The sequence below is a fragment of the Mugil cephalus genome, chromosome 4, assembly GCF_022458985.1.
Source record: "Mugil cephalus isolate CIBA_MC_2020 chromosome 4, CIBA_Mcephalus_1.1, whole genome shotgun sequence".
NCBI classification, from domain to species: domain Eukaryota; kingdom Metazoa; phylum Chordata; class Actinopteri; order Mugiliformes; family Mugilidae; genus Mugil; species Mugil cephalus.
The window spans coordinates 7,232,646-7,246,453 of record NC_061773.1 but is presented as its reverse complement, the minus strand read 5'-3'; the positions used below and the strand labels follow the sequence as shown (position 1 = coordinate 7,246,453).

General features: G+C 43.2%; 1 protein-coding gene across 3 annotated transcripts; it reads left to right on the top strand.

Annotated features, from left to right (window-relative positions):
* Positions 1 to 654: 654 nt before the first annotated feature.
* Positions 655 to 12,346, top strand: brpf3a (bromodomain and PHD finger containing, 3a). Of its 3 annotated transcripts, none has more exons than XM_047583702.1 (13): positions 655 to 1,206; positions 2,553 to 4,079; positions 4,264 to 4,420; positions 6,358 to 6,489; positions 6,796 to 6,924; positions 7,064 to 7,346; positions 7,454 to 7,807; positions 8,138 to 8,692; positions 8,773 to 8,830; positions 9,435 to 9,523; positions 9,728 to 9,825; positions 9,918 to 10,072; positions 10,161 to 12,346. In XM_047583702.1, exons 2-13 carry the CDS (start codon positions 2,572 to 2,574, stop codon positions 10,342 to 10,344), a joined length of 3,702 nt encoding a protein of 1,233 aa, XP_047439658.1. In that variant the 5' UTR covers positions 655 to 1,206; positions 2,553 to 2,571; the 3' UTR covers positions 10,345 to 12,346. The 3 variants fall into 3 exon arrangements, with proteins under 3 accessions (XP_047439658.1, XP_047439657.1, XP_047439656.1); XM_047583701.1 differs by having other exon boundaries at positions 7,034 to 7,346; positions 9,752 to 9,825; XM_047583700.1 differs by having other exon boundaries at positions 656 to 1,206; positions 7,034 to 7,346.
* Positions 12,347 to 13,808: the final 1,462 nt, after the last annotated feature.

Here is a 13,808-nt window from a genome sequence, read left to right as displayed (position 1 = left end):
TTGTGACAATACAGTGTTCTGCTGGGAAACTTTTGGACATGGCATTCGTGTGGATGTTACTTTGACATGTACCACCCACCTAGACCAAACCAAGCACCCCCACCCCATAGTGATGACGCTCCTGGATGGCAGCAGCCACCTCCAGCAGGATGCAGCCTGACACAGACACACACACAAAAATAGTTTAGGAACAACTAAAAACAAACAACGAGGTGTCAACCTGGCCTCCAAATTCGCTAAATCCAAAATTGATCAAGTATCTGTAGGATGCACTGGAACAAGCCTGATCCACAGAAGTCCCTCCCTTCAACCCAGAGGACTCAAAGGCCCCCACTAACAACATTCTGTTACCAGGACACCCTCAGAAGACCCATGTCCACTTCTAAAAAAGGAAACGTGTGGTACATAATCATTCTGAAAATACATTTATTGTAAAACAGTATTCCGTTGAATTCAGTTTGATTTGATGTTAATTCAGAGTTTAGATGTCCCTACCCGACACCATAGTTATCTTGATAGATAGATTAGAGAAGATTTTTTTTATTATTATTTATTTATCTTTAAGTATTTAATAATATTTTTTTTGTTGTTGTTGATTGTCTTTAGGTGTTTATTGGGGTTGTGTCAGCAGTCTACATGTTTACCTCGAAAAGGTGTGTAAGGCGGTACAATATGTGGTCTGAGGGAAATGGAGCCAGAGCCACAAGGCGCGCAAGAAATGTCTTGTTGTTTTTCTCATCGCCTCTGTCTGTGGTGAGCCTCAAAGCGACTCCGGTGCATTCGGTTTGTCGCGTTTGCCAATCAGGGCGCGGTGCGCGTTGAGTGCGAGGTGAAGCGGCGACCTACAATTGGCCGAGGTGGTTTTTTCTAAAGGGGCGTATTTTTCAAGCCATCTTGACTGAATATTTAGCCTCATCCTAGGTACATTAATTTGATATCTTCGGGATTTTGCCGCCCCCAAGTTGTTTACTAGCACGGTTTGAAAGGTTTAAGCCACACCAATGAAACCGGGTCGAGTTTGCGTGTTTACACGAAGTGGAGGCGGAGAAGTGAAGTGGTGAAGATGACGCTGTCGCTCCTGAAATTACCGGCTAGCTAAGCTAACGGCTAGCATGTCCGCCTTGGCTGTAGTCTGTCACTAGCTGACATCTAGCTAGGTGCAGTTATTCCGTTTGGCAGTCGGACTGGAGAGGACGAGTGCACAAGGTAAACCACTCTGGTGTTTTCAGCGTTTTCGGCGACGCTTAGAAATTCTGCTGTTTTGTTTATTTTTCAAACGACATCCGTGTTTGTCCTGTCCGACCGAGTAACGTTATCGCATCAGCAGCAAGAGAGTCTTTTTGCAGGGGTCTGGAGAGTAACAAAGCAGTGCCCGGAACATTTGCAGTGTTTTATCTAATGTATACATGCAGTTAGTTTATGCGTTTAGGCACGGTGCATACAGGTGCGTCTGCTCTCTGGCTACTGTTCGCATGTATAATTGGGCTGCTAATCAACTTGCTGTACAAGCGTCGTCTCTGCTGTGGTGCGCTTAAAATGGCTGACAGATGTTAGATACTCGGGTTGGTATTTAGCGCTCTTCAACCGAACTATGCACAGCAACAGGGGCGGGGAGAACCGTGTGCTAGCATTTGATTGGTCGGCGCTCTGTACCGCCGCGTCACTGACACCTGATTGGACCAATGGCGAGGCAGCTGAGACGCAAGCGGCACAAGTTTCTGTTTGTGCAGTAAGAGCGCTTGAGGTAACATGCTGTATGTGTTATTATTACAGAGCACAGCAACAGAGTTGACCCCTTTTACTCGGTAATTATATTGTGGGGACAGTGACGAAAAGGAAACACGTTTTATTATAGACTGAATTAACCAGTTTATCGATTCGATTCGTGGATATAGGTAACATTTCAAAAAATCCTGTTTATAACACTGTTTACTGTACATATACAAACACATTGACAGCACTACCTTCATAGTGTCTGATTTGACACAACTAAATGTCATAACACGATATGAGTAATATGTATGTATGTGAGTAATTCGTCAGTAATTGGTATAAAGTTTCCAAATATTTTCATGATATTTCAACGGCTTTCAGTTAAAATAGAGAAATAATAGTACCAACAGTGGGGAATGATAAAATTATCATTTGTGGTCGCAGCCATGGCACAATAATTGTATATCAAAATCATTATGACCCAATCAAGTCAGATTTATTTGACTAGTGGTAACAAGAAATATAATTCAGCATTGAAGAATAATATTAATTAATTTGCCAACGTTAATAATTCTTCTGAAAGATCCCATTGCACATAATAATTAAATTATTTCGCTGTCGCATAAAAAATAATTAGATAAATTAAAATTAAAATAATTTAATTCTGCATTGGCATGCCCTTCTTTTTAGATGTCCTGCTTATTTTCAAGTATAAATATAGCATACCATACAGCAGCTACAGTCATTTTCTGCAGGTAATTAGAGGAAGTGGAAACTAGTGTCATTAGAGCAACTTGAATCTGTGCACTAAACATCTTTTCTGACTTTGTATCTCTAAGGACGCCGGTGTAAAGTCCCATGCGGAAGGTGAGGAGGTGGGAATGCGAGACAGTTGTTAACGGACTCAACATGGGTAGGGGTCGAGGCAGAGGGAGAGGAAGGGGCAGGGGGTCGTCTGGGCAGCTGCGACCCCCCTCGCCCTACAGACTGCAGCTCTCTCCGTCCCGGGAGACTTTGACATATGCTCAGGCCCAGAAAATAGTGGAAGTGGACCTGGAAGGAAGGCTCCATCGGATTAACATCACAGATCCTCTGCCAGTTATCACAGAGGATGAGATGATGGCCCAGGACATTGTGGAGTGCAATAGTAACAAGGAGAATAGTGAACAAACGCAGAGTAAAACCAGATCGTGGAGGAAACCGTCAAACAGTAAAAACAGAAGGAGTGGTAAAAATACATCTCACCAAAACCAACGGTCTGGCTCCAAGCAGCAAACAGGACCCACTCATTCCTTCCAACACCCGTCCCACCAAACCCCTCTGCCTGAGCCCACCTTCCGTGTGCTGACTTCATTTTCCCCTTCAGAGGCGTCCCCTCTCCCGACCGCCTACTACCGTTACATAGAAAAATCTGGCGAGGAGCAGGACAGCGTGGCTGAGTACGACATGGACGAGGAGGACCTGGCCTGGCTGGAGATGGTGAACCAAAAGAGGGTGTCTGACGGCCACGCCTCCGTATCAGCGGATACGTTTGAGCTGCTGATCGACCGGCTGGAGAGGGAGTCCATCCTGGAGTCCCGCAGCCAGGCTCTGTCCCAGAGTGCGGTCGATGAGGACGCCTTCTGCTGTGTCTGCTTGGATGACGAATGTCTCAACAGTAACGTCATCCTGTTCTGTGACATCTGCAACCTGGCCGTCCACCAGGAGTGCTACGGTGTGCCCTATGTACCCGAGGGCCAGTGGCTGTGCCGCTGCTGCCTCCAGTCCCCCTCCCGCCCTGTAGACTGTGTGCTCTGTCCCAACCGAGGAGGTGCCTTCAAGCAGACAAGTGATGGACGTTGGGCTCATGTTGTCTGTGCCATATGGATCCCGGAGGTGTGCTTTGCCAACACTGTGTTCTTGGAGCCCGTTGAGGGAGTCAAGAACATCCCTCCTGCTCGATGGAAGCTCACCTGCTACCTGTGTAAGCAGAAAGGCAGGGGAGCGTCAATTCAGTGCCACAAAGCCAACTGTTACAGGGCTTTTCATGTCACCTGCGCCCAGAAGGCTGGCTTGTTCATGAAGATCGATCCAGTGCGGGAGACGGGCGTCAACGGCACCACCTTCTCCGTGAAGAAGACTGCCTTCTGCGAGCATCACTCGCCTGTCGGGTCTCGTCGGGACGGGTCTGGAGATGAGTCGGTGGAAGGGAGGCTGGTGGGGGGAAGAGGAAATCGGGGTCAGAGATCATATACCCAGAGCCCACCGTCACCATCACACAAGAAGGCTACTAAAGGCCAGAAAAAGAAGAACACAAAAGCACCTGGCGGGTCAACACGTCGCTCCACTGTTCCTCTGCTGCTTGTGCCACAGATACCCTCTCACAGGTGCGACATTTGCATACTGTTTTGCATACTCTGCACACCATCTATCTGTTTTCGTCTCACATTATTATTTTTCAAGACTTCCACTGGTATTTTAAATTACCACTAAAGTCATGAATGCAATGTAATGCAACGTCCCCACACAGGTTTTAATACATAATAAGTCCTATATTCTATTTCTCGACAGGCTTAACAAGATCTGCACAGGAGTTGAAGTTCAGAGAAAGAATCAGTTCATGCAGAGGCTTCATAACTACTGGTTACTGAAACGACAGTCAAGAAACGGGATGCCTTTAATACGACGTCTTCATTCTCATTTACAAGCCCACAAGGCTGCAGAACAGGTGAGGAACGACCTCGCATCACAGTATCTTTCCAGTGGTTTTACCACGGCTCCAGGCTCAATAATGCTGATCTCTACCCTGATTATCATGCAGGCGATATGTTGAGCCAAGTATTATTGTATTACAAATGGTAAAAACCAGCGCATTTACATTTTACTGTCATTTGAGATGCTAAATAGCACATGAAGGCTTCAGCGAGCCAGTCTGTTCAAGTCAGACAGCCAAGTCACTGGAATCAAACCACTTCACACCTCATTTGTGTCCTCACACTAGAAATGAAGCATAAGCCCAGACATCACACTTTGCGACGGCTAATTGAGATAGATGGAAAGCTTCCACACAACGCTTCACAGTTCTTACTGTAAACCTCTTGCTGCTGCAGAGGGTGGCAACATGTGAAGTCATTGCAGGCTCATTTAAAATGTGAGACGATTCTTAGTTAAAGAGTTTATTTGACGAAACTTCAGTCACTATGATTTCATTTTTTTTTATCATGTAAATAGCAGGTAAAATAAGAACCGAACACATCACAGTTTTTCATTGTAAACATATTTCTAAAGGTGCTAATATTGACATGAAATTTTCACCAAGTGTTGGTAACAACCCAAGTAATCTATACATAGAAAGAAACCAAAGAAAATCTCATGATGGGTAAAAGCAAAGAACTCTCTCAAGACCTTCGCAACCTCATTGTTGCAAAACATTCCGATGGCATTGGTTGCAGAAGGATTTCTAAACTTCCAGTGAGCACTGTTGGGGCCATAATCATTCGACCATAAACCGTCCACGACCAGGTGCTCTTCGCAAGATTTCTGACAGGAGTGAAAAGAATTATCAGAAGAGTTGTCCAAGAGCGTAGGACAACTTGTGGACAGCTTCAGAAAGACCTGGAATTAGCAGATACAATAGTTTCAAAGAAAACAATAAGCAATGTACTCAACGGCCATGGCCTGTATGCATGCTCACCACGTAAGACTCCATTTCTGAAGAAAGAGCACGTTGAAGCTCATTTAAAGTTTGCTGAAGAGAACATAATCTGGTCAGATGAGAGCAAAACTGAACTCTTTGGATGCCATAACACACACCATGTTTGGAGGACAAAACGCACTGCACATCACCCCAAAAACACCATACCGACAGAGAAGTTTGGAGGTGGAACATCATGGTGTGGGGCTGTTTTTCTGCATATGGTGCTGACAAACTTCATGTAACTGAAGAGAGGATGAGTGGAAAAGTATATCAAGACATTGTTGAGAAAAATCTGCTGCCATCTACCAGAATGATGAAGATGAAACAAGGGTGGATGTTTCAGCAAGACAATGATCCCAAACACAGAGCCAAGAAAACTCTCAACTGGCTTCAGAGAAAGAAAATGAAGCTGCTAGAAAGACCCAGACAATCAGCTGACTTTAATATAATTGAAAATCTATGGAAAAAACTAAAAATCATAGAACAGACCCATGGAACCTTCAAGAATCACACCTGAACAATGCGACTAGTTTCTCCATACAGGAGGCTTCTTGAAGCTTCATTACCAACAAAGGCTTTTATACAAAGAATTAATTAAATATCAGTAGTGTGTTCAATACTTTTTCCCTGTGTCATTTCACATTATTACACATAACTTAATTTCTGAACGTATTTTTAGTTTTTTTGTTTCTTTCTATGTTCAGATTACATGTCAATAGCACCTTTAGAAATATGTTTACTATGAAAAATTTTGATGTGTTCATACTTATTTACCCGCTGTATGTAATATCATTATTATTTGACAATACTGATGATCCCTTTCTGGTGAACTCACTGGAGCGATAGATTGAACCGTCCAGGACCAGACCTGTGTCTCAGAGCCAAAGATTTTCCTCATTGCATTTCAGCCCTGAATCACAAGTCTGATATTTTTGTGTGTTTTTTTTTTTTTTTCCTTTCATGTTCAGAGGGAGCCTGATGAAAAGCTGAGCGCTGCAAGAGAGGAACTGCGTTACTGGCAAAAGTTGAGGCAAGACCTGGAAAGAGCCAGGCTGTTGGTGGAGCTCATCCGCAAGAGGGAGAGGCTAAAGAGAGAACAGGTGCACCCGAGACACAAGATAGATAATTATCTGGGGCATTTTTACTGATTCCAGTTATTCATACGCATCACATGCTTTACAGCTTATGAAAAGCTTAATCAGCAGCATTCTAGAAAATTAGCCTATTCTTCAAGTACCTTTCAAGTACAATTTCTCCAAATACCGCTTCTCTAATGTAGAAAGAAGACTTGATTCTCCTGCTACAATCTCGTCTTAATATCTGGATTCCGCAGCGTTTATCCTTCATTAGATCCCTTTAGTGTGACCTTGTCTTTCCTCTGCTTTCCCCTGTGTGTTCACCCTCAGATGAAAATTCAGCAGGCTGCTCTGGAGTTGAAGTTGACCCCTGCGTTGGTGCTTCTGCGAACCACCTTGGATCAACTACAGGAGAAGGACACGGCCAAAATCTTCTCTGAGCCCGTGAATCTGTCAGAGGTTGGTGCAGCTAGAATACACACATAACCCGGCAGCATGGTTTCTTTGGCTTTAAGACGCCTCAGTTGACATTCTTATATTTTTTTTATTTTTTTTTTGATTCATTGAGGTCCCAGATTACCTGGAGTTTATTTCCCAGCCCATGGACTTCTCCACCATGCGCACCAAACTGGAGGGCCACGCCTACTGCTCCATCGCGGACCTGGAAAAGGACTTCAACCTCATGATCTCCAACTGCCTCAAGTACAACTCCAAGGACACCATGTTCCACAGAACAGCCTTGCAACTGCGGGAGGTCGGGGGAGCTGTCCTCCGTCACGCCCAGAGGCAGTCTCAGAGCATCGGCCTGGACCCCAGCACTGGCATGCACCTCCCAGAAGCTCCAAACAAGCACGGCTTCTACAACTGCTCATGGGATGATGGTGAGTTTAACGTCTTGATTCTCTCTCTTTTCTTATCTTTTACTTTTTTCATAACATGCTTCATCTGTTCATTTGCCTTCATGTTTCTCTTGTCACCACCTCTGCAGTTGACTCGCTCCTGGACCCAGAGAACAGGCTACACTTAAACACAGATGAGCAGCTAAAGGCCTTATTGGATAAACTGGACATGGTCACGTCCATGCGCACCAGTGGCGGCCGCACAAAGCGCATCAGGCTGCTGCGTCGAGAGATCAACGCCCTGAGGCAGAAGATGAACCAGCAGAAGCAGCAAAGCGCTCAGTCTGTAAACGGTAACATCAAGGTGGACGAAGGGAAGGAGGAAGAGGAGGAGGAAGAAGAAGAGGACGAAGAGGAGGAGGAAGAAGAGGAGAAGCAAAAGAAAAAGGAGAAAACAAATGTGGATAACAGATCTTTGACAGCGCTGTCAAACTCTGGAGCAGGTGAAATTATTTATACTGTTTTTTTTGTTTTCTTTATTCTTTTACAATTTAGTTTCACAAAAATATTATTTGGTTACCTAATATAGTTAAACTAAATAGTGTAATTTACAAAAGAGCCCAGTGCACTATGATGATTTAAGGTGAATTATTTTGTGTAACCATCATGTAGGATAAAGAATAATAAAGAAAAAAAAATATATATATACTGGACAAAGCTGCTGACAGTAAATATAAGCAACTAACAATTTGCTTTTTATTATTTAGATTAATTTACCAATTATTTTCGCTGGATTAATAATCCTGATATCAAATTTCTTTGATGATTTCCAGATGATTCTCCCCCTGTGCTCGAGCTCACCTGCCCGGTATCGTCGCCGCTGCCAGGAGATGCACCTCTGGAGCCTCCTGTCCTGGGAATAATAACTGGAGGTCGTAGGTCACCCGGGCGGACCTACAAGCGTCAGAGGTCGTCCCGCAGTGGAAGCAAAAGCCAAGGAGAAGATGAGGCTGAAGTTGGAGAAACACCATCTTCGCAGCCGGAGTCCGTTCATGAAGTCACACCACTGGGAACGCCGCCCGCTTTGCCTTTGGTCGGAGTCGGTCGGCGCACATCTGTTCTCTTTAAAAAAGCTAAAAATGGGGCACGGATGGCAAAAAACAAGTCGTCCCCAGAGCAGAATGGAAAAACATCTGAGGGTAAAACCAATGGGTTGGATAACACCCCAGACAGCCCGAACTCACCTAGTGTGAACAACGTCACCACCTTACCCCCCACGCCAAACGCCTCCCCTACACCTCCCTCTCCTTCCTCACACCGCCTGAGGTCCAGAGGCCCCAGCTCAGAAAGCGAAGCAGACAAACTCCCTCCTCCACCTAGAGAAGCAGGTAAGGGTGGAATATATCGCTCTGTCTGGAATTTTGTGGAACTTAAAAGTTTGTTACCATGTAATTTGTGGCTTTTCTAGGCCTGACAAATGGAAAGCACACCTCCACAGACCACGACAATGATGACCCCAACCTAAGGTGAGAATGAGGTCAGAGACATGATGGACCTCATGCAAGAACAACCTGTACAAACAGATTTAAATGAACATACAGGCAACGTGGTCCAGCTCCTTCTCCATTTTTAGTAAATGCAAGAATAATTTTTCTCAGCTGCCTCTGAGGACTTTATGTAGGTGTCTGTCCTGTGTCGTCCTCCTCCACCAGAGAGTGTAACATCACCTACTGCCGACCATAATGGTCTCTCACCTGATACATTTTACTTCCCATTCTACAGCGCTAAACTTATCCTAGTGTTTGTGCAGCAGCAGGTGTATGAAACGTCCTCACAGGCAACAGAACAGAGCCTTGTACGGCAATTTCTCACAAATGCACATCTTCTCATGAACAGGCGGCATTTGCCGGCTTTAAAGGAGCATTTTTCAAATGTACAGTTATGAGAGCTTGGTGAAGAAAATAAGACAAAAACAGAAAAATACAAATATTAATAAAAATGAAAATGTTCTTGCATGACGCCCACTGTCTTTGAATTTCATAGACATTGATTTGTAGCTTTCTTCTCAGCACAAGTTGCACTTTGACTGAAAAATGACCCACCTCTGTTGCTTTTTTTTTTTCCTCCCAGCTGTAGTGTCTCCCCTCCCAAACGTAGTCGTGGTAAACCTGCTTTGGCTAAAGTTCCTAGCAGTGAGAATGGAGACGTCACTGGGTCTGGTGTGTATCATGACAGGCAATCCAAATACAGTCAAATGCCTAGTTTTTTTGTGTGTTTACTAGAAGCATAATGTAAGTCTGCACACAAAAAAACTAAAATCTTTGGTCGTCATGAGCAATACAGTTCCATTAAATTCTTAGTTTGGGCACAAGATCTGTCATGAATTGATATTAATTGAATATAATGGAATATCCCATTCACAGGAAAGTCTACGCTTCTGTCTCTAGATAGTGACACCGAGCTTTCACCACTGGACCTAGTTTGGGCCAAATGTAGAGGATATCCATCATACCCAGCAATGGTGAGAATGTGTTTGGACTCACGGTTTATTGTGTACATGGATAAGAATGTATTCAGTGTGCTAATATAGCTAATTCTCACATACCTTTACAGATTGTTGACCCAGACATGCCCCAGGAAGGACTTCTCCACAATGGCATCCCCATCCCAGTGCCTCCTGTGGAGGTGCTCAAACTAGGCGAATGGAGACAGACTGAGGAAGGCGAAAAGCTTTTCTTAGTGCTCTTCTTTGACACCAAAAGAACTTGGTAAGAGTGGGTGATGCAAGGAGAACCTCGTGCTGAGTTTCCCAAATTAGTCCCGGCCACTTTGAAAATTTTCCTTCTTGGTTTTCAGGCAATGGCTTCCTCGAAACAAACTACTGCCGCTTGGGATGGACGACACTGTAGACAAACTGCGCTTAATGGAAGGAAAGAAACCCAGCGTTCGCAAGTCTGTACACACTGCATACGACCGCGCCATGGTGCATTTAAACCACGTGAGAGGAAACGTTAACTTCACTCCCTCCAATTTTATATAAATTTTATTTGAAAGTTTTATCTTAAACAAGCTGCCTGGTCATATGAATAGAAGCTTCTTCAATGCTCTTAAAAATTGTTACATTTCCAACGGTTGATGGTATTTGAAGATTTTCTGCTTAAAAAAACAAAATTGCTATGATTTTTAAAACTGAGGGGGGGAAAGTGCTTAAAAGACTTTTGTGTAGATTAATTTGTTCATTAATCTGTGTCTTTTTTAAAAGCTTTTACACAACCACTGTTGCTACGTGTTCATATAGAGTTTTTATTTTAGGCCAGGTTGTAGGTCAAGATTTGAGAACGGTGTAATTATTTAATTGTCAAAGGGACTGTCTTGAATCAAAACATATTTAGATTGTATTTGCCACTGAAATGTCACTGTATGTATAATGAAGAGTGAAAGTCCCACCTAACACTCACATCATATCTGGACTCTGTGGAAGTTTGGCTTGGACAGCTCTGGGATGACTTCGCCATAATACATCTCCTGTGCATCAAGGGATTAGAAATATCTGAGAGCTCTTATTTAATTTGCTCCGGCAGAAAATCCTGTTCAAGCAGATTTAAACTCAGCCAGTCACAACCACGTCTCTAATATGTCTTTTTACTTATTCACTTTCCAAAATTCAAGTTTCTTTATGTTTTCTTTCTTTGCTTACAAATCTTTTTGTGGTGGAAAGTCGTTGGGAACTGACTACGCCCGAGCTAAGATCAAGTCATACATAAATGTAGTCATACATGTCATATTTCCACAATTGAGCTAAATTTATTTACAACTAAATGGCTCTGATTGGTTGTGGGACTATGCAGTTCTGAGTAGATTTTTTTTTTTACTCTGTATCGTTTAAAACACGCCTCATAATGAAATCCAAATGGTGCGTTACATAAGGCCCCCAATGTCCCACTCGCCATTTAAAACTGAGGACGTCACTTTGATAAATGGTGAAAACTTTAAACCAAACTAAAAAAAAGTAAACCTTTCCTAGAGGTCCTTTCTTAGTGTGGTTGTAATTGTATTGTATTGCTACTCAGCTCTACTACTTCAGACACGAAAACTTGAAGTGGAGCGCAACTGGTTTTGCATTTGACTCCAGGAGTGTGTTTAGGATGTGCTCCCATTTACTGAACCATGACGTGCTCTCCAGATAAAAGTGATCCGTTTTGATCAAGCAGCTGCCAGTTTAAACATTCCTAAGCTGCAGTCCAGGTATGACGTGCTGTTTGTGAGACTTTAGAGGTTTCTACTTATTTTTCCATATTGTGAAACTGTATTATATTGATATTATGTTGGCGATACCAGTGCAGCTACCTGGTTGGTAAGATGTGAAGCCACTACAGAGGTGATTATTATGACAAAGTCTACTGCGGCCTCTCACTGAAGAACCTGCATTTATTTGCAAATCTGGCTGAAAGGACTTGAAAAGCACAATCGGCCTGTTTAAAAAAAATAAAATATAATAATAATAAAACTAAACAAACTTTAGGATTGGTGAGTCCTGGAGCTATGTGGCAAGAACTTTGTGTGTGTGTGTGTATACAGCTTATACATATAAATATATATAAATATATATATATACAACCTCAGTGTAGTAAAAGTGCATGTGTATAGTTTTGTATATATGTAAATGTTTGTTTATATTGGCTTACATGAAGTAATTTAAGGAATGCAAAAAAAATTAGATTTTAATTTATAATTCGTGGCAGTTGAGAGTGTTATTTAAAAAGATATTGAAAAGATTTATGTATGATGCTACGTAGCTCTTTGTACTAGTGATGGTATTCACCAACATGTCGGAACGCATTCTCTAGAAGTGAGGCGGCACAAGACCTTAATTCTGTGGGCGGCACTCGCCTACTCGACCTATTGATTTTTTTTTTTGTTTGTTTTGCTTCGTCGCAGTGGCGCAGGAGATTTTTGATCTTGTCATTTCAGTTGTACTACAAGATCTGTTATCTGCCTGAGACGATATTTTCTCACTCAAGATTAAATGCTGTTTGAAACAACTGTGTCTGTGTGTTTCGGGTCAATAAGTTTGATCGAGACAAATCTAAATGCGCTTTGAGGACGCGTGAGTTCACGCCAACAGTTTCCAAGCGCGAAAGGAAAACTTGGAATCAACTCAGGACTTTTTAGCTTTCGATTTCTGACAAAATAATGAAGTAACATCCTACATCTATTCTCAAAGTTGTTTTGGTAAAGCGTAAATAAGACACATGACTTGATTTCACCTTGACTAAATCGATCAAAAAGCAGGTATATTGCTGTGAACAACAGACAAATGGACATTGAAACAATGTAGGCTCATGTTAGCTGTCTGCACACTGGTACACAGTACGTACCACGCTATTTTCTAAGCATCCACAAAGTGTTCCCTGGCTGTTAGAAAGCTTTGGTCAACTCTGCCCAAAGCAAACACTAGTTGGGTTTTTAGTGAGGCTATACTGTTTGATTTAGGGATGTGGCTCAGCGAAGGCCTTCATATCACATCCTCATGGACACAAACAACACTTATCTATCACATGATGTCATTAAGAAGTTCAGCCCAGGCCTGTTGAGGTATGTATGGACTCCACTCAGTACTTTGAAGGTGTGCTGTGGTAACTGGCACCAAGACCTTCAAATCTTCTTCTGCTCCTAGTTGGGGCCTCCATGGATCAGACGTGTTCATCCAACACATCCCACAGTTGCAATTGGACTGAGATCTGGGGAATTCTTGGGGCATTTTTGTTTTGTGGCACGGCACATAATCCTGCCGATGGAGGCCGCAGCCACCGGGGAATATCATTTTCATGTAGGAGTGTTCATGGTCTGCAACGAGGAGGATGGTACATCATGTGATTCATCAGACCAGGCTACCTCCTTCCTTTGCTCCAGGTCTGAAGCTCGTGTTCCCATGGTAACGGCGTCCAGCACAGGACATGGGTCAGCTTGGAGAACCTGATGGGTCTGCACGTGTTTAGCACCATACACATTAAACTGTGAAGCACTGTGTAGTCTGACACCTTTCTGTCAGAACAATCATTTTTCTTTCAGCTACAAAATAAGAGGTCAGCATTCACTCAGTGAGCCTTGGCTGCACTAGAACCCGTCACTGGTTAACCACTTTTCCTTCACTGACCGCTGCAGACCAGGAACAGCCCGTAAGAGCTGCAGTTGGGGATATGAGCCAGTTGTCTAGCCATAGAAACTTGGCCATTTTTCCTGCTTTTACCATCAGCTCTGAAGACTAAATGTTCATGTGCTGCCTCATACACCCACATGCCCGTGCATTAGGTACAGTAGGAAGAACAGTCCTGCACTAAATCTTATCTTCATGGAGGTTGTAGTACTCTGCATTTGTTTAAAATAACTTACAGAGCTTTTGATTCAACTGTTTTAGTTATTTTGGTTTGTAGTACTATTGATTTGTGTTGTGTTGTAACAACACGTTTCTATTAACTGGGCGACTCTGTTTTAGTCAGTGGG